This window comes from Vidua macroura, chromosome 21 (assembly GCF_024509145.1).
Source record: "Vidua macroura isolate BioBank_ID:100142 chromosome 21, ASM2450914v1, whole genome shotgun sequence".
Taxonomy (NCBI): Eukaryota; Metazoa; Chordata; class Aves; order Passeriformes; family Viduidae; genus Vidua; species Vidua macroura.
In genome coordinates, this window is record NC_071591.1 from 4,274,706 (window position 1) to 4,294,634 (window position 19,929).

Here is a 19,929-nt window from a genome sequence, read left to right on the forward strand (position 1 = left end):
GATGGTGACGGGGCCCAGAGCCTGCAGTTAGGCATGCAGTGGCTGTGGGATGGGAGGTGACATGTCTGCTGTGGCCCCAGAGGAGGCGTGCAGGGATGGTGCCCAGGGCAGCTGGGGCTGTGCTGCCTGTTTGGGGCCCTGCAGGGTGTTGTGCTCTCTTTGCATTGTGCCTGCCACAGGCCAGTGATGCTGCTTTGGATTGTTACTGCAGGGATGGGAGCCACCAGCTCATGTTACTTGGGCCATTGAACAACCAGCAGCTGACACTGATTTTAATTCTTTTTGGTCAGCCAAAGTCCCAGCTGAAGGGAGGATTGATCTGGTAGTGTGGTGCCAGGAAGCTCTTGAACTTATTGCTTTATTATTTAAGCACTATTTAGGTCTCAGGAGAAGAGTTTTATAACACTCCAAGTCCCAGAAGTTTTTCTGCCTTCAAACCCAAGAGGACCAATGCTGCACCTGAACAACCAGCCCTGTGTGCTGTGTGTATCAAGCCCAGGTTATTTAAGCAGAATCTGTGGCTTTTCTGACAAGACAACAGCTGCAAGATTACATGAGCTGTGCTTGTCAGTTCAGCTCTATAGACAAAAATAGAGGTAAGGCATTAAAAAAAAATGCGGAACATTTTTGTGTGTACGTGTTAAACCTCAGCTGTTAATTCTGACGAAGGATCAGGCTGTGAGCAGATATCGGATCCCTGGTGAGAATCAAATTCCGGAGCCCAGAATTTTTGCTGCAAAGTTTATACAGTGGGGATTCCTCTAATTACTTTCAGTGGAAATTTACCTGACAGAGCTTTCCCAGGTAATGCAAGGCATACGCAGGAGAGCCGCTCAGCCGTTGACAGAGCCTTTGATTTTGTGCCAGGTTGCAAATTAAGTCTTTTGCCAAGGTACCCGAACACTTGCTCGTCAATTGCTTATCGCTTATTCATATCGCGCATCGCGCGCCGCGCGTTTCATCTGCTCGGGGAGGCAGCGCGCGGTGACAAAAGTCTTGTCCAAAGTTGCTGCATTTTCTTTCCTTCCTCTTGCTTGGTCAAGTAAACAAGCCACCTGAGCGTCTCTGTGAGCTGGGATTCTCTAATGAGCAAAGGAAGAACCCTGGTGTGTGTCAGTGACAGGAGGTGCACGGAGCTGTTTTGACACATTGGTGAATTCTGTCCTGTGTTGCTGCTTTGTTGCTGCCTGAATCCTCCTTGGCTTGCTAGAGCTCTGAAAATATATTGGGGGTGGCCAGCATTGACTTGCTGGTTTGGATAGTGACTATCAAAAGTTCAGATGGAGGTGGCTGGAGCCTCACCCCAGCCTGACACAGGTGGAGATGCTGCATTTGGACAGCAATGTCCTTTCCAGAGTTTGGCTGACACAATTCTGCCTGAGCCAGCAGGTGAGGAGTGACACAGGGACAGGACACATCCACTGAACGTGGGGGGCTGGAGGCTGAGAGAATCGGGATTGTTCAGTCTAGAACAGAGAAGGCTTTGGGGTGACCTGAAGGGAACTTATAGGAAAGGTAGGGCAAGATTATTTATAAGAACCTGGAGTGACAGGACAAGGAAGAATGGGTTCAAATTGAAAGAAAGTAGGTGTAGATTAGATACTAGAATTTTTTTTCCCTGTGAGGGTGGTGAGGCATTGAAATGGGTTGCCCAGAGAAGCTGTGGCTGCCCCATCCCTGGAAGTGTTCCAGGCCAGGCTGGATGGAGCTCTGAGCAGCCTGGGACAGTGGAAGATGTCCCTGCTCATGGCAGGGGGGTTGGGACAAGATGATTTTCGAAGTCCATTTCCAACCCAAACCATTCTATGATTCTATAATTTATGTCCATGCTGGGCACCGGAGAGTACAGTCCCCAGGGAATGTAGTCCCACATGTACAAATAAATTAAGTTTTGGTGCAAGTCCCAGCCATGCTGGCAAAACCTGAGCTCTGGAATTGTGTCACTGCAGGCAAAGCAAGGCAGAGGCTGTTTGCTTTGGGGCGTGGCTGAGGAAGAGGAGGGCAGTAGAAGCATCTTGCTGAGGTGAGTAAGGAGTTAACATCTGCTTGGTTTAGTTAAAGAAAAATAAATAAAAAAACACTTCAATGCAGCAACTTTCCCTAATGAACTGCCCATCAGGACAGGACTGTGACCTGCTTGTCTTGGTGAGTTGGGGGGCCCAGGAGACCAGGGGCCAGGTCAGTCCAGCAGAGTGAGACAGAGCTGGAGCACCCGGTGTGGGAGAGCCTGTAAATCACCCAGTTAGCTTAACAGTGTGGGCCATTATTCTAAAGCAGCGGGGCTGAAACCTAAATCCAAATGAAAATATAGTCAATTTGTCCATACTTTACTGACTGAATGACTATGTAATGTCATGCAGCTCTGGCAATGCAGGGAGCAAGCAGAGGCAATTAGTGGGGAGGGAAAAGCTCCTTTGTTTTCTTCTCTTCCACTTCTTGGGCAAGCTTTCATGGTGCCAGGGACTGAATGGAAAGCCCAGTTTAAGAGCCAGCAGAGATATCCATGCCCAGTTTCTGCAGCTCTCTGCAAGGGGTCATGGTGGGAATAAAAATAATCCTTCTTAATGATTTTTATGGGCCTAAAGGAACAAAATCTCACCTTCCTCCTGCCCCTGTTTTGGATTATAACTATTTCAGTGACTGGGTGTTGCTCCACTCAGAGCAGGCCAGACCGAAAGGTGTTATTCCAGATGATGAGGTGACTGACTGACCAGAAGGGTGAGTAGCTTGAGAATATCACACTCCTGCACCTCACACCTGCCTCGGATCACATGGAAATAAAGTTTAAAGTGAGGCTGTGGTCAGGCAATGGAGTCTCTGAATATTCTTGCCCAGGGTCTGGAGTATTTCCCAAGTCATGGGCATCTTCTGTACTGGTCAGAGCAGTACAAAGCCACCAAAGGCTGGTAGGAATACGCAGGTGGAGTCTGCTAACAAGCTTTCTGTGAAGTGATATTTTTGTAGTTGCTTTTCATATTCTTCTTGCACAGTAGGATGAGGGTGCTATATGCATTAGAGGCAGTGTTTTGGTCATTTGTCACCTCAGTAGAGGGACTGACATTGACTCCTGGAGTCCCTGGGTTAGGTCAGTCTGGCTTTCAAAACCATTCCACCATCTCTGTAGAACCCACCTTTAGAGGAGTAGTTAAAAAACAGTTTGGAGACCACCAAATATCTTTGGGAACCCTTAACTTCTTTCAGGTTGTTACTGCTTTTACCTGGGCAAACGTTTATGGATGTTCAAGAGGAGTTACTTTTCCATGGAGGAAACCATGCACTGAAGATCAAGTGAGTAACAAATTCCTTGATCCAACTTCTAACGTGGGCTGTGCCTGTTAGATCAGTAACTGGGGAAAGGCAAACCTCCCAGGGCAATGCAATGAAAAAGGAGTGTGGAAAATCTGCAAAGGCTGTGCAAAATGACCTGTCCCTCCTCCCTGGATGCTGCTTCTGAGAAGGAAGGGCAAGGGAGAAGAAGAAAAAGGAGAAAGAGAAGAAGGAAAGATTTGAAGGTTTTGAGAGCTGTGGCTGGGGTGGGAACCCAACCACAGCCATGGATGAAACAAAAGGGAAAGCACAAAGCAAAACCCAGGCTGAAAAATGAACAGTGATGGAAAGGTCTGGGGTGAGAGGAGCTCTAAAGAGGAGGCTTGCCCCAGGATCTCGTGTGACTCTCACAATCTGTTTAACAGCGATCGGTCATGTTCTCTCGCTGCCATCGCCGCAGCAGCAGCTCCGAGCTGACAGGCAGTGGGGATAAATGATTACTGACATATGCTAATCGGGCACTCTTAGACAGGACGGGAGAGGAATACATCAAGGTGGTGCAAAGCACATTTCTTGGGCAAAACTCTCCAACTTGTACAAGTAAATTACCTTCAGGAAATCACAGGGCTCCTTCGCTGTTTTAAACTGTGGTTAGAAATCAACAGCGTGGCAAAAAAAATAACCCCACCAGAAGAAGGGCCAGGACAGAGAGCTGAGAGCTTTTTGCAGTGATATCTATCAATGCCAAATATGATTTTGGCCATGTAAACTCCCTGCAGGTTTCAGTGCTTTCACCTTCTGGTGTCTCCTTTCCATTCCACTGGTCCAGCTCTTTCCCCTTCTCTCCTAAAACCTCCCCTAGCTCTTCACTCTAAGTTTCCATATAATTTATACCACAAACTAACAAGTTTGTATAACCACAAATTCTAACAAGTACCCCAGAGTACAGCAGGTTGCACAGATGAATTCAGGGAATTGTTTAGATCCCATCACTAGAACAAGAAATCTTCACCTTGGTTCTTACTTGGATCAATTGAAAGAAGTGTCACAGACATCTCTAACCTGGCCAGACCCTTTGCTTCGTCTCAGGGTGAATATTGTCAATCAGGTAGTTTAGAGAGGTATCAAGAGTGTAGGCTTTCTGGAAAGCTCTAATCCTGGGGTGGAAACGCTTCTTGAAACATCTGGTGGTGTTTGAATTAGTTGTGGTGAAAGCTGATGAAATGGCAGGGTTGCAAAATGCAGGTGTGACTGTCCTGCTTGTGTAGGGTACTTGTACACCCCTGTACTAACAGCGAGATATAAAAAGATGCTTCTCAGCTCAGGAAGCTTGTGAAAGTGCACAAAAGTTAAAAAATATGTTCTCTGGGCAACTGCTGCCTCTCTTCCAGGGCTTATGGCTGGCAAAAAATATCCCACCCTGATGTTCAGAAGGATGGTTGAACATGTTTGGGACCATTTTAAGGTCTGGGTCATGGGAAGCTCTGAGTTGAGAGTGTGCTAAGGATGCTATTGGGGCATGTGTGCAAGTTTAGAGAGTGTCCCTGATTTCAATCGGGTGCTTGTAGGGGCCCAGAAAAGTTGCCTTTGGTCAGGGGATGGGTTGTGGGGGGCCCATACCTTCTCGAAGCGTTGTGGGTGCCAGAAGGACTCCTCCTTCACCGGCAGCGGGTGCGTGCGCAGGAACGTGGTGCGGTTCCCGCGCACCTCGCCGATCTGCAAGCAAAGAGAAACACCAGTGGGCTCCAACTGCTGCCCTTCTCTTGTCTGCAACCAAAGATGAACCAGAGTGGGCTCAAACTGCTGCACAGCCATGCACATCAGCTCTGTGTCTTGCAATGCAGTGACATTGGGATGGATGAGGCCAGAAGTTGATTTGGGCTGATGATCACAGTTTCATGATCTGGGGAGTTTTCCATGTCCATGCAGCCAATGCTGGTAGTTAAAACAAGTGAGCAGCTGTCAGTCTCAGTGCCTGCTTTGTAGAGCATCCCAGGGAGGTGGCTGCTGCCACTGGAAGCCCTGTGCCCTGAGCTACAGCAATGGCTCATCCCTGTGTGGGAAAGTCACTTCCAGCACCCCCACCACAGTGGGGCTTCCTGGCTCTCCTGATTGATTGCAGGTCACAGTGCTTGATAATCCCAGCACGAGCCAGTGCAGGTACCTGGATACCCTGAGAACCTGTCTGCTCTGTGGTCTAGGATACAGGTTTGTGTTGCTTAACTCAGTAATTGGTGGCTGCAGGCTTTGGGAGCTTGATGGAGGCAACTTAGTGATTAAAAACATCAGTCATTAATAGATAAAGTAGGGATGCACTTTCCAATGTCCCAGGCTGGTGTATTCATAAAATAGCTGCTAATTAAGGACACTGTATTCCTACACTTCAACTATAAAGCACAGTTTGTGATGGCAGTAAGCCCATTGAAATTGGTCAATACCATATTAGCCCGACTCTTCTTTGCGCCATTAACTAATAAAACAGTCATTGGCTGCTTTTAAATGATATTACAATGTTGGTGTGTTTAACAGCACAGCCTTACACTCCAACAGCTGCTGTGGGTGCTGCATCAACCACACCATGCCAGGCCCAGGGCTGGGGCTGTCCTTTCAGCATTTGCTGGTTGTTCCTTTGTTGTGGCCACTGTCACAGGTACCCTGAGCAGAGCTGATGTCCAAAGGACAGCCTGTGGGGGGATGGCAGGGGGATGCTCATCTTTGTTAGGCTTCATCAGCCTTGTAGTAGCCAGGGGGAGGTTTTCCCAGCTGAGAGCCCTTCCCAGGGCTGGGAGCAGCCCATTTGTCCCTTGTGGGGTAGGACAGTGGGGGGTTGTGCCCAGTAGTGCTGTGCACATCAGGGGAAAGCTTTACTGGGCTATTCCCACCTTTTTCTTCACCACGTGCTGGACAACAGTCCGGGCTCTCTGCTCCTCCATCCACAGTTCCTTGTATCTGTGTTGCATGAGGTCAAAAAAGGGAGTGGAAGGCCTGGAAAACATTGAAAAGACACCAATGTAATCTTTGCCTCCTCGTGCTGGCTCACATCTCTGCTCCTGAAAAGTGACTGGTGAGAACACAAAGCCTCACACTGGGAAAGGCTCTCTCCTCCTCAGGAAACCTCAAACCCACAATCATTTGCAGTGAACACACCACAGCCTGCACACACCTGTGGTAACCCATGCCAGGGCATTCCCCAGAACTGGAATAATTGTACAGCCTTTTACAGGGCAGGTTTCAGCAGCTCTGTCTGAGCCCTGGTGTGCTGGAAGGACCATGGGGCACCACAGGCTGCAGCTCAACTTTGGGCCCTGCTAGAGCTTCAGGAGAGCATTTCCCAGGTGGTACCCAGTGGAGCAGCTCTGGCTGGAATCCCTCCAGGGGAAGAACCCCTGGGTGCCAAGTGTGCTTTGCTGAAATAACACTGCTTTTGCTATTGAAATCTCTCTGGTGTGGTGCACCAAAGGCTGCAAGTGTGCAATGATGGATGGTGAGAGGAGTAAGTGCTGTCCTAAGCAGCCTGAATAGGGCTAAAAATGGATCCAGTGCAGATGGTCAGGTGTCTGCAGCAGAAAGAGGAGCTGAAATGCTGAGCCCTGGTCTGGTGCCTCAGCTGCACAGAGCAGCTGTATTTGCCCCTTGAAAGAGGATTTCAGGGAGCAAGGAGGAGACAGCAGAGGGGAGGAGCTGCACATGACCCAGGTTCTAGAAAAGACTAAAAAGGCAGTTGCTTGTTGGCCAGTGTCCCATTCAGCTCTCTGAGGTGGCATTAACCTGACCAGCTTGTGGCAGAGCTGTAGCCTGAAATTGTTGAGTCTTGCTCCTTGCAAGTGAGGATTCTTCATCAGCCACCATGGGAGGCAGACCTGGCAATGGCAGGGACAGCAAATCAGTAATTCCCATAATTCTGCTGCTATTCCTTTCCCCTAGAAGCAAACACTTGAAGGTGATGAAGGACCTCAAGCTCAAGTTCTATTGGTCCTTGTCCTTGCACACCTTGCTAAGGAGGGACTTTTCCCATCTTGGCAGCAGCTGATGACTGTGGAGCTCTCACCTCTAGCTCTGCTCCCACCTGTAGCCTGCAGAGCCCTCAGCTGCAGCTCCCATAGCAGAGGCACTGCTGTTCCTGCCTGTGCAGATCAACTGCAGGACACTGGGGTAGCTTGGGGTAGCTGCTGAGCTGCTTTTGGGCCACCAGCTCCACCTGTTTCTGCAAAGAGCCCACATGTCACAGAGTGAGCTGGTGCTTCACGGTTTGTGGCAGGAGTGGGTCCAGAATTGACAGCTGCCAGCTTTTAGCAGCCTGGAGAATCCTTGATGATCACTGAGGGCGCCAGCAGCCTGTATGCAAATAGTAACTCTTCTGTTTCTTGTTCCTTCACCCCCGTGGTGACTTTTATTACTTAATTATTTCACACCACATGCTTCAAAACAGCCTAATCTATGGTTGTGTTTTCTAATGATGCTGGATGTGCAATCCAGCAATATCCATCCCAAGGGGACATTCATATCAGAGGAGACATCCTTCTGCAGGCCTCCTGTTTCATAGATCACATGCTGCAGGGCTTTTCAAGCCTTTGCTTGCAAATCAGCTCTGCTGCTCCAGACGTTATCTGGAGACACCCAGTGCCAAAGGCAACGCTGACATTTACCCTTTGTCCCCTCTTCTTTCCTCTCCTTCCCTTCCACTTTGGCATTTCATGCTGATCAGAGCTGGGCAGGATATTTAAAAGGTTAAAAGATGTAGCAAACCAGTGGTAAAGTGTGTTATTATCTGTTTGGGTCTCCAGTCTTGTAGTGTGGTGTAAATGTTGGTGTTCCTGACACAAGCACACGGTGAGCATTGCTTGTTTGCTGCTGTCCCTTTGCTCTCCAAGGCAGGAGCTTTCCTGGTGTGCAGGACTAGCAGGGAGGGATGCAGGAAAGCACTAAGCCTTTGTGTGTAGCCTTTGATTATTGATTTTTGGGGTCTTTTTTGAAGTTGAATGTGTTTTCCCATCTCTATGGAGGTGACTTTTACCATCTCCAGTGGACCAGCCAGTTGGTGACTGATAGTCCACAGCTGGCTTGTAAGTAAATGCTTGAAAGGACACATTTGGGTTGATGCTCTTCAGAGATCCTTCCCTGCCGTGTGATTAATCACATTTAAGTCCTGATCCAGCAAAGTATAGAACCATGCCTGGAATGATGCACGCATGAACTGCCTCTCAAATCGGTGGGAATGACTCGTGTACTCAGTTATATATAAGCCCTGGTGGGGCTGTAGGATGTGAGGCTTCACCTGGCCTTTCCTCCTTTGAGAGAAACCCTGAGAGAGTGGGGAAGAGCAGGGGACATCAGGGAACACCTCTTTAAGGTGACTGGAGAGATCTCAGCGAGGTGGCTTTTCCTTTGTAGGTCAAAGCCTGATCTCAGCAGAGGGATGGGGAATTTGGCCCCAATATCGGTGCTGCTTGGCAATGTGACAGCCTTTTCTTGCAGCTGGCCTTTGGGAAAATGTCCTTTTGCCTTAGTGTTACGTAAGGACAGGGATCAATGGCTTGTGTGTTCCCTTTCCTTTTGTCACCCTGCCCAGATGTCGCTCCGAACAGGGAGGATTTTGCTGCTGCTGTCTGCAGATGTTGTGGGGAGAGCAGGGGAAGCATCTTCTGGAAATGCTTATTGCACATTAAAACCCATCTCCTTCACAGTAACTCAGATCTCCTTGTTTTGGCACAAGCACCCTGCCACAGAAAGGAAAGGCAAAGAAGTTCTGATAGGATGTAACAAATTATTTATAATTGTAGGGAAAAAATACTCATCTGCTTCCTTTTATAGTCAAATAGTTGGAGCTACTTCTAATGCTGACATTTCCTAAATATTTTAAAATTTATCTGTGCACATTTTCAAAACTATTATCCCTGAAACAGTTCCTGTCTCTTTAAAAGAATCTCTCTAATTTACTTTCAAGAGTCAGGGTACAGACCTATTTTCAACTGAAATGACAAGCATCTGCTAACTTGGTTATACAATGTGGAATTCTAGTCTGCCAGACATCCTCTGGAAAAGAAGCTGCAGCCTCCTAATAGGCTATTTTACTGTGAAAACAGTGTTAAAAAGTATAATAAAGTATTAACAATATTAAAATAAAACAGTGTAGGCCTTAAATGAGCTACAAACTAGTTAAATCTATTCCATTCAATATGAGCCTTCAGTGCTTTGCAGCTGATACCTCAGAGCTGGGATTTATCTGAAATGAAGGCACCAGGGACATGCAAGAGAAATGGTAATTATAATTTGCAAACATTAGGCTGACACTTTTTTTGTGTATGTGTGTATAAATCCTGACAGCTGTGATTTGTGCCGATGCCAAATAGTGCTCCAGCGTGCAGGGAAGGGCTCACTTTGTGGCAGGCTGTCCTCAGAGCAGCAGCTCATTAAAACTTTGGAGAAGGAGAAGTTGCCGAAAACAGGAAGGCGTCAGAACCATCTGAGAGATTTTTGGTACACGCTTGTTGAAAGGCGTTTGAGAAGAGAGCCTTGGGTCTGACAAACTGGAATTTTAGTACGCCTCCCTGTCCACAGTGGGGCAAAATAATTGGTCATCAGTGACTACTAATTTGGTTTAGTAGCCAGAGGCATTTTTTTTCTTCCCAGAAAATCAATGACAGTGCCGAGGTCTGTTCAACGTGATTCAGCTCAAGACGGGTCCTCATTTAGCTCTTGATGCTTCTTCCACTGGAGACAGCTATTTTGTTAAAATGAAATTAAAATCTATCTATAATACTCAGCTCAGGGAGCTGCGCCCGTCAATGCCATGCTGCTCTTGAGGTTTCAAGGTTGTCAGTCTCCCCTCAAACTTATTTTCAAAGGTTTATATATCAGCTGCAAAAAAAGGTGCTTGGCTAAAGTGAATGCAAAGGACTTTGCTCAGGAAGGGGGCTTACACCAGCTTGAAAGGTGCAATCAATTTGATTGCTAAGTTCTGTTGCAAAAGGGTAAAAACTTGACTTGCGAGTGCTTTTTTTTTTTCCCCTTTTTGAATTGTATAATTCAAAAGCACGTAAATATTTCAGTGCAGAGCTCAGCCCGTGGGGTTTGTGTGTGGCTCTGCAGCCAGGGCAGTGCTTTTCCTGCTGCTGCTCAGGACTGGCTGCAGCAGGGAGGATGGGTGCAGGCAGTGGCTCTTTGGGCTCTGCCCAGAGCACTGCTCCAATCCCAGTGGCAGCTTCCAGGCAGCAGAATCTGGCCCTGCACGGCTGCTTATGCAACAGATCCATCACAGAATGGGATTTGTCCATGCCTGTGACATTAAAATTGTGTTGCTGCACCACTGCCTACACTGAAACTTTAACCCTTCCTTGAAAGGTTAATGAGGTTACAGGGGGATTTAGTTCTTGTTGCTGTCCTTCCACCTAAGATGTGCTCTTGCTGCACAGTCAGGATCTGTCTTTGGGGCCTTCAGTCCCCAGGGGAGATAGCTACAGGGGCACCACTTCTATATTCTTTACTTGTGTCTTCATGCTGGGAAGGATTTGTCCTGTGAGAGAAGTGTCCATGCAGAACAGAATCTCCCAGCAGAACCAGTTCCCACCAGCTCAGGTTGGTTTCTTATAGAACCATTAGGGTTGGAAAAGACCTTCAAGATCGAGTCCAACCTGTTTCTTACTGGGGAACAGTTTGGTCTCCAGCACCTCTGGACTGTGGGGCTCCTTGGGGCAGCTACCACCAGTATTAACTTCAGCAAATAAAGCTCAAGCTGGGGTCTGTGATTCTGTCTGGGGCTCTGGGGTACCCCAATGTAGGCAGCAGCAAGGTATTAGTGCTCAGGTCCCTCTGCCCTAAAAGGGGGCTGAGAGCAGAGGGAAATTCAGGTTATGGCTCCCTTGTAGTGCTGTACTGCCTCCTACCTCCCTGGTTACTGATGGGCTGCAGGTAGCAATCTATCTGCCATTAATTTGTCTCTGTGTAGCCCAGCAGGAAGCTGGGGTATGATTACAGCTCTGGCTCTTGTGCGAGAGCCGGCACGGCCCCGGCATCCCCCTGCAAACTGCGGGCTCTGCCTCGCCTTAATTGTTCCCCTTTGGCCCGCGGACCTGTCTCTTCTAACAAGGGCTGCGAGGAGGGTCGAGGTAATTGAAGCACTTAACCACACTCCCCAGCACTGCCTCCTGCAGCTAATTAGGAAAGAGGGCCGCTGGGCTCTTCATTATTTCTTTTAATTGTTTGTGGGTTTTGCATAACAGTGAATGGCAGACAAGGGATGTGCAGTTAGTGGTGAATCCTTGACTTTGAAATTTGTATAAAAGGTCACTTACAATTTGTTAAGGCTTTTATAAGAGTGAATTCAATTAGCAGCTAGGAGTCCCTGCACACACGTGTGTGGGTGTGTTTGTGAGGAGAGGGAGACATGGCAAAATGAGCTGGGTGTGAGTCCAAAGGCTCCTCGTTTTCCTAAACAGCTTGTGGAATATACAGCCCCCTTACAGCTTTATGCTTCTCTAAATAGGTCCTGGCAATAAACCCATGGAGAGGCCCAAAAGATCATTTTTAAGTGATCTCCACTTGTCCTCACTTTCCATTAACTATTGAAGAAAATAACAAGAGAAAAATTGGTAGAAAACACTCAGGGACCAATTTTTTTTTGCAGTCTTTGGGCTGGCAAAACTCTCAGTTGCAATAGTTGCCACCCGTGTGGCAGCTGCGGGATCTGAGCCTCCAAAGCACTGATTACTCTGAATTTCTGAGGCTTCTTTACAATCCTTGTAATTTGGGCGAGGAAATAACAATATAAATTATTTCACTGTGGGCAGCCAATGAGGCAGTGGCTTCTTCTAAGTGTCAGAGGGTCTGTTATTTTGCTCAGAGGGCTCATATGTATAGAACAGTAAAAAGAATAAAATCCATTGTAAACATGCACTTTAAAAGATTTATCAGATGCTCATAGCTGTACTTAGGAGCACACATGGTTACAAGAGCACCAATTTTCTTTACTATTCCCTCCCAGGCCCAGTGAGATGTTTGCTTGCACTGGTCCTAAAAGCACATATGGAAATGTGTGTCTTGCAGTGAAGATACCAACCAGCTCTTACCTATTTAATAACTGGCTTTACAAGCTGGAATTTGTGTGCTAGCATTGATTTTAGGGTTGGAGATGCCCTTTGGCTGACTTAATTGAAGATTATTTGGGTTTGTCTTTAACAGATTTGTCTACTGTTATCTGCTGTTATCCTCTGAGAAACTCAGGTGGGATGTGATTCTGGGACAGAGCTGTTCTGCCTGGAGGTCCAGATCTATGGCTGAGAGTGAACAGTGCTCAGTCTGCAGCCATCAACAAATGCAAAACATCCCAACGAGAGAAAAACCAAGAAAAAACCACTCCAATGCTGAGCAAAAGAAATCAAACCATGAGGTCTTCCCCTTGACCTCCATCCCATGCTTGAATCTCTCTGGCTGGGTGGGAACATGACTTTGTTTGAAAGGAAAATATGTTGATGAGGGCTGAAAAGCTTTGTTTTCACAGAAAGAATTCTGTGATTATTCTCCCCTGACCCGGATTTTCATTGAACAAGCTGAAAAAGCAAAAGTTGACAAAGAAAAAGGTCCACTTGTGGCCTGAAGTAGCTCTAGATGGTAAAACTGTGGAAGAAATTATTCATCTGGCTATAATCAATGGAGATAAAACCACAGACAACAGCCAGTCTGTGTGAGAGTAAATTACTTTCCTATTCAGTGTAAATCAATTGGTAATAAGGGATCTAAATCTGTCCTTCAGATCTTTTCTTCCCATCTCTATGGCTGATGTGCAGGACCTGAACCTTATGTCAAACCATGACTTGGCTGTTTATTTTCTCTTAAACCATCAGCCTGAAGCAGTCAGAAACTCTAACAGGAAGCAAATCAGCACTCTGGAGGGGAATCAGCATCTTCATGGTGCACTCAGGATTTTTGGAAGGGTGTAACAGGTCCTTTTGTTACACCCTGTGAGCTGGGAGCTCTGCGACCACACAGCCAGCCTGGAGCGTTTCCAGGAGGAGAAAACTACTCTTGAAACAGAAATTCTTATCTTAGCAGTGTGAGAATGGTGGCAGAGGCACCAAGTGCCTTTCACGGAGGGATTGGATGGATATGTAATTATCTGAGCTGATGGGAGTCCCGTGGTTTTTAACTTGGTTGCGTTTCTCTGTTGCCACGAGCCTGGCAGTGATTCCACTCACTGTGTTATATTTTCACAATTGGTTTTGTCAGTCCTCAGCTGTTTTTTTTTTTTTCCTGTAAAATTTTTTTGCCCTCATCTTTAGGATTTTGGTGGCTTTACACTCTCTTTGGCTTCCAGTGATCATGGGTCAGATGCACACTTGCCTAATATTCAATTTTATTGCCTGTCCAGCTTTTCCTGGTGGGTTTTTTCCAGTAACACATTATTTCCTTGATATCTTTGCAGCTGGTCTACATCTAGATTAGCTTTTTTTCCACAGCCATATATTAGCAACCTGAAATGTTCTTTAAGTACCTCAAAAATAAGTCTATCAGTGGAAATTCCTCAGCACCTCTTGAGCAGCTTTCTAAACTTTGTTCTGGCTGTGTGCAAACAGCACAGACGCTTTGGGTGGAAAGGCCACTTGCTAAGCAGAGCATGAGCATAGAAATCTCCCTTCTCAGGGAAGGTGAAAGATTGGGATGGTTGCAAATGACACCAATTAAAGAGGAGGTACTGGGTAACTGATGCCCTTGGCCAAGTGTAAGTTTGAAGAAGAGAGATTGCAGTGACCAAACGCTTTGGAGAGGTGAGTTTGCTGCAGGGACATGATGAAAGCAGCTGCCAAAGGATTAAGAGCAGTTTTAGAGAATGGGAGGTGGACTGGAGACAGGAGATGAAGACAGAAGGAAAATGGGCTGTAAAATTCAGGAAAGGGACAGTTGAAGGCAGACAGTGTTGGGGGGGTGGGGGCCAGCAGGAGCCCTGGGGATGACAGAGTGCCAGGGAAATCCTGCCAGCACACCCAAGGTCAGCCCAACCTCCAGGCCAACTGCCAAGTGCCCGTGGGAGGCAGGGTTATGGCCATGCAGGGTTTGGAGCAGGTACAGGTGCAGGATGGCAGAGGATGGCACGTCTGTGCAGTCCTTGTGTCCAGGAATAGGTTCTGGGGCGGAGCAGGCAGATTTAGGACGCTCTCCAAGAGGTGACTGGAAGCTTTGTTCTCCTGGCAGGGCTGGGCAGTGTGGCCATGCTGAGGGTGCACTCTGCCCTGCTCACTCCTGGGGACAGAACTGGTGCTCGGGGTACCGACTGTGTGCTGGACTGTTCTGGCTTCAAACTCCTTGTGTGACCTTGCACAGATCAATAGCATCTAAAATCTAGCTGTAGAGAGCATCCACATCTTTGAGTTTACTTCTCGTTCCAAAAATGATCCTTTAATGTTGGCTGATCTCAGTGCACAGTGAAGCTCAGCCAGAAAAGGTGGTCAGGAGGATAAATGTATGTCTGGACACCTATTGAGGTTTCCAAATGCACCTTGAATAGCAGGCTGGAGTGACACCAGTGAAGATCCTGGAGGTCTTCACAGACCCCCTGTGCCTTTGGGTCTCCAGTATCATCAAACCCTAGCCCACTCAGTGCCCTCCAGGCAAAACAAGGTCATTATTGCAGAGTATGAGAGCTGGACACACCTGTGGGGTTATTTTGAATGAAAAGACCTGGGAGGACAGCAACCCTCAGCAGCTCTGTAATGTGTTGTGCACAGAGCACGTGGATGGGGTTTAGCTCCTGGAGGTGACTGTCAAAGATGAGAATTTTCCTTGGAAGATGAGCCTGTGGACCTGTGCGTGGTGGGGAGGAGGGCTGGGAGAGGTGAAGCTGAGCCTGTGTGCTGTGAGCCCAGCGCCTGCACTCAGTGTCCTCTCCTGCAAAGTATGGTTGCACAAGGCAGCTCTTGTAGAGCTCAGAAGCTGGAGCCTGGCTGGAGGATGCCCCACGGGGGAGGCTGGGACCCCACCCCATCCTCGTTACTGCTGACCTTGGCATGAGCACTGCCTGCTGATGGATCGGCTCTGGAGCTGGACAAGCCCCTGGGGAACCACTGCATTATCTGTTATGTTCCATCAGTGCCTCCCCTGACCCCTCCCAGCTCCAAATGCCACAGGCATCAGGGAAGGAATAAATCTCTGTCTGCTACTGAGAGAGAGAAGGGAGCGAGAGCAGGAAAAAGGAGAGATGAAAAATGTCCTTTTTATGACTCTCACAACAAAGCTGGCCACGTGATTCGTAGCAAACATTACTCTGGGAAAAGGGAGGGAGAGAATGGGGGGGAATCAGCAAAAAGCAGCGCTGCTTCTCTCCCCTGGAAGGTGCCCAGGGGGAATATAGAGGGGTATGGGTGACCTTTGAAGGTAAATATCCCAGGAAAAGAAAGGAAAGAGGCCTCAAAGCTTCAGAAAGCTTGCTGCAGTGTCTGAGGCTGCCTGGTGAAACGCTGCACATGCCGTGAGCAGAAAGCAGAGGCACAAGTGATCTGAGTTAGAGCAGCAGCAGGGCCAGGCAGTGATTAACAAGGCACTAATAGCAACCACAGCTTTGGTGCTTGTTTCTGTTTGGGATGATCCAGGAGAGCTCCACCTGTGAGCCTAGGGAGAGCTCCTGACCTTGGTGTCTCCAGGAGACAGAAGCCTTTAGCAGCACAGCCCAGGGCCTGAGGAGGGGCTGGAGATGAGTTGCCAGGGCTCAAGAAGCCCCTTGCCCATTACCCACCGACCCCAGCCACATTCCTGTGACAGCTGCTGAGTTATTTGGGTTCCCAGGGAAGCAGCCCAGCCCCGAGGCTGTGGGCTGGCACCAGCTGCAATTCCCACTGTGCAGAGAGCTGCAACGGGGCTGTGGGTGCAGACTGGGCAGGGTCTGCACCGGGGTTCTGGGCTGTCCCAGAGCACCACATCTTCAGGCAGGGTGTCTCCAGCTGCTTCCAGTGCCATGGGAAAGCACCTTTGCTCTCTGGCCTCCTCAGCCACACTGTCAGTCTGGGGGATGACAGGCAGGTGCTGTTCTTGCTGAAAAATTCGCTGCATCCAAGATGTTGATCAGATCTGTTATTTCTTAAAGACATGAAGTGCTTGGAGTTGTGAAAAAAAGACCTTTTGTCATCGTTTTCTTCTGCCCCCAGACAAGTATGTGCCTTACTTGGGAGCACCTTCCCAGGAAGCAGCACTGAGATCACACTCAAACAGGGCTCAGAGTCCAAACCAAACTGAAATCCATTGACAACCAGGTCATTTTTAGGAAGATGGGTCTTGCTGTGACCAGGGATCACCTTGTCCTGGGAATGCTCACCAAAGCTTGTCTCTTTAACTTGCCAGTCATGGAAAAGCATGTTAAACTTCCACTTTTACCAAAATGGCTGTAGCAACTCCTTGATAATCCCAGTAATTCGGTTTTATCTATAACATGCTTTTAAAGTAAAGGGATAAATACAATCAGTCTGCATAAAAGGTAGCTATTGAGGAGCAGGCAAGTTGTAGAATAATAACTTTCAATTAAAAGCCCTTTCTCACTACTTCTGCCGTTGTGGGGTCTGCAGATTTTCCTTAAAACTTTTGAAGCATGCCCGGGCTTCTTACAGGCAGCCATTTAACCTCCGTTTATGAAGAAATAAAGCAAAATTGATGTTGATTTTGGCCTGCATTGGGGGATACTTTTGCAACATAAAAGCCCTTTTGCCTGCAATTTGCAGAGCAGCCCTGTCACATGGATGAGGGCTGATACTGATAAAGATAAAGCTTTATAGCTGGGGCATTTGCAGCTAACAGCAAGCTAATGCTACATTTTCATTTTGATGCAATTAATGTTAATGTCTGCTACGAAAATTGTCATTAAATACCATTTTAAAATCCATTCAATTTGCATATGCAAAGCCCATTTACTATCATGTAAAATACACGGTGCTGTTCATCATGTCTTTTCTCTAGAATTTGTAGCTGTTATTTTTCTGGTAGTGATTATTATCTAGCTCTTAAAATAAAACCTAATGTCTGGTCCAGACCCGCACAGAGCAAGAAACCCCCCTGGGCTCCAGCAGTAGCAGGACTTTGAGAGGCTTTGAGCACTGGTTTGTGCTGCAGTTGCACTGGCAGGGAAAAGCTTCTTTGCCTCTATCCTGCTCTACTCCCAATTTCTGCCCAGTGCAGAGCAATGAACTAAAGAGAGTAGGACAAAGAACATGAACTGATCTTTAACTCCACCAGAGTATTTCTACCAGTGCAGACAGGTAGAAATGCTGTTGCTCTGATTTTCTGACCCTGGGATGCCAGTTTTCAGGCTGACAGCTCTTCATATTCTTTTACATTAAAGGGTTGGCATTGAAGGTATTTTTAAGAGGCTTCAAGCCCATAATACTACAGGTGAAATGAGGCTGTGTTGTGGCACGTGTGTTAGATTCAGGTAGTTGATTATCTGACAGGAGTGTCATCAGACATGGATGTGATGCTGTGACTCAGCATACCCAGGTTCAGGATGCTCCTGTTCTGGGGACTGTGGTAGCTGGGATTGAGGAGGGATGTAGGTGTGAGGGTAGGAAGGGATAATTTCATCCTGAGGAGGGCCCAAACCTTCCCCCTTACCGTGGTGGCCTGCCAAAAGTCATGCCTGGAGGCACCTTGCCCCCATATCTGAGAATCCCCTTGTCTTTGCAGCGGATGTCCATGTACTTGTAGTAGAGAGCAAACTGGCGGGCTGTGGTGCAGCCTTCATCCACAGCCGCACGGCCCATGGCCACGAAGTCTCGGGGCATGATCCTTTTACGAGGCTTGGCCTTCACTGAATCCCAGTGGCCTATGGCTGGAGGTGGAAGGAAATAGAGAGAAAGAGGAGAAATCTCGGTTAGGTCCTGTTTGGGAAAGCAGATTGATGTGTGTGTGTGTTGCTGCAAGCCCCCAGCTGGGTAATAATTAGCATTGACTCCATGATTCCAGAAGGCTGATCAATCAATTTATTATATCATACTATACTATTCTCTTTTAGAAACTCTCATCTCTCTTACAGACAGTCCAATACAGACAGACCAGATTGGTCAATCAATCCAAACACCATCACCAGTGACCAATCACAAAATCACCCTTTGGTTAACAAATCTCCGTGACACATTCCACATGTGCATGACAAGTGCAGCAAGTGAAGATAAGAATTGTTTCTCATTCTTTTCTCTGATCTTCTCACAGCCTTCCCCAGGAAAATGCCTGGGAAAGTCTGTGCCTGCTCTCTCTGGCCAGAGAGCTGCTGCCACATGTGTGCACCGTGCATGGGGGTCTTGTGGGGCTAAGGTTCCTTTTGTGAGCTTCATACACTGTCCCACTGCATCCCATATCCCATCTGAATTGGATGTCTTCTCACCCTCCACCCTGGCTTGCTCAGGATGTCTGATTTTACAGGGAAGTTGTCCCTGGGAACACAAAGCAGGAGCCCTGACAAAGTTATGACAGTGCCCAGGTGCATCACCTTTTGCAGGTGCACCCTTGCTGCTTGGGCTCTGTGTGAGCCTCTGAAAGTTTCCAGTGTGACAGAGAAACTTCACTGATCACCAGTTGGGGTGATATTAATGAAAGTGGGTAAATGTTGGAGTTCTGCACCTCCAGCTTGATGAGAAGTATTGAAGAGCCGTGGGAAGGAGAGGAGACTTCCTGCTAGCATTAGGACTTGGTTGCAGGTCTGTGTTTTAGGGGCAGTGTCCTACCTTCAGGGACTCCTCCATCTCTCTTGTGCATGTGTATTCCATAGGTAAAACCAGGGCCTGGCAGGGAGTAGCAGTTTCTCATGGGCTTTCCAAGTTCTGGCTGCAGAGAAAGGAATAGAGAAGCATATAGAACATTAATAGAGAAGCATAAAGACCTTTTCTGATACAATAAAGCCCCCCAAAACAGAAGTTTGTAATAGAACACAGCCTCAAGTACCAGGACTGTCCATTTGACAAGGGCTTGAATCCCACTGCACAAGTGAGTGTCACAGTGCAAAAAGGAGCTGAAGCCTAAAGAATGCTGAATTTCACACAAGTTTGATTTTGAGTTACAAAGAGACCTAGCCTTGCTGGAAATAGAGATCCTGACTCAATAGATATGGACTTGAAGTCTTCTTGTTTGGTTAATCTCTCCTTTGGTGGGGATGCCCAGCTGTGGTGTCTGCTGGGGAGGCAGCAGTTAGTCTTAACTTTACTTTGAGTTATTTCATTTCCAAGTTGTGCATCCTCCCAAAAAACTGACATAAACTTCCCCAGGCACAATCACATGGCAGGGAATAATCAAGACACAAGACATGCTGCAGGAGGAGGAGAAGGGGGATGAAGAAGGGAGAGCAGAGCCTGCAAAGAAAAGAACTTCAGCTCAATAACATAATTTCTATTTAGTTTTCAAATGAACTCTTCCCCAGCTCATGTGAGTCCCAGCCTGGTGGTGTCTGTGGGATTAACTGACCTCCCCTCACCCTTTTGACTCCACCCTCCCATCTCCATGGTGAAGTCACTGCAGGATGTGTGTCTTGAAACCTCATTGCTGCTTGAAAGGGAGGGAAGGGGAGAGAGCCTGGCACAGGGAAAGCTGGAGCAGAGTCCCCAGGAGCCCGGAGGGAAGGATGTGGGTGCTTTGGGACAGATTATTTTCCATGGGAAGGATGTTAGGAGTGCTGGGGTGTTGTAGGTATTAACAGGACTT

At 47.6% G+C, this 19,929-nt stretch overlaps 1 protein-coding gene across 1 annotated transcript in view; it reads right to left on the reverse strand.

Annotated features, from left to right (window-relative positions):
- Nucleotides 1–19,929, reverse strand: part of CFAP77 (cilia and flagella associated protein 77) — a 57,237-nt gene that overhangs the window by 5,023 nt on the left and 32,285 nt on the right. The window contains exons 2-5 of the mRNA XM_053996510.1: nt 18,960–19,059; nt 17,851–18,067; nt 6,150–6,252; nt 4,888–4,983 (exon numbers count right to left, since the gene is read on the reverse strand). Of these exons, the coding sequence (XP_053852485.1) occupies nt 4,888–4,983; nt 6,150–6,252; nt 17,851–18,067; nt 18,960–19,059 (516 nt within the window). The remainder of the gene's footprint in view (nt 1–4,887; nt 4,984–6,149; nt 6,253–17,850; nt 18,068–18,959; nt 19,060–19,929) is intronic.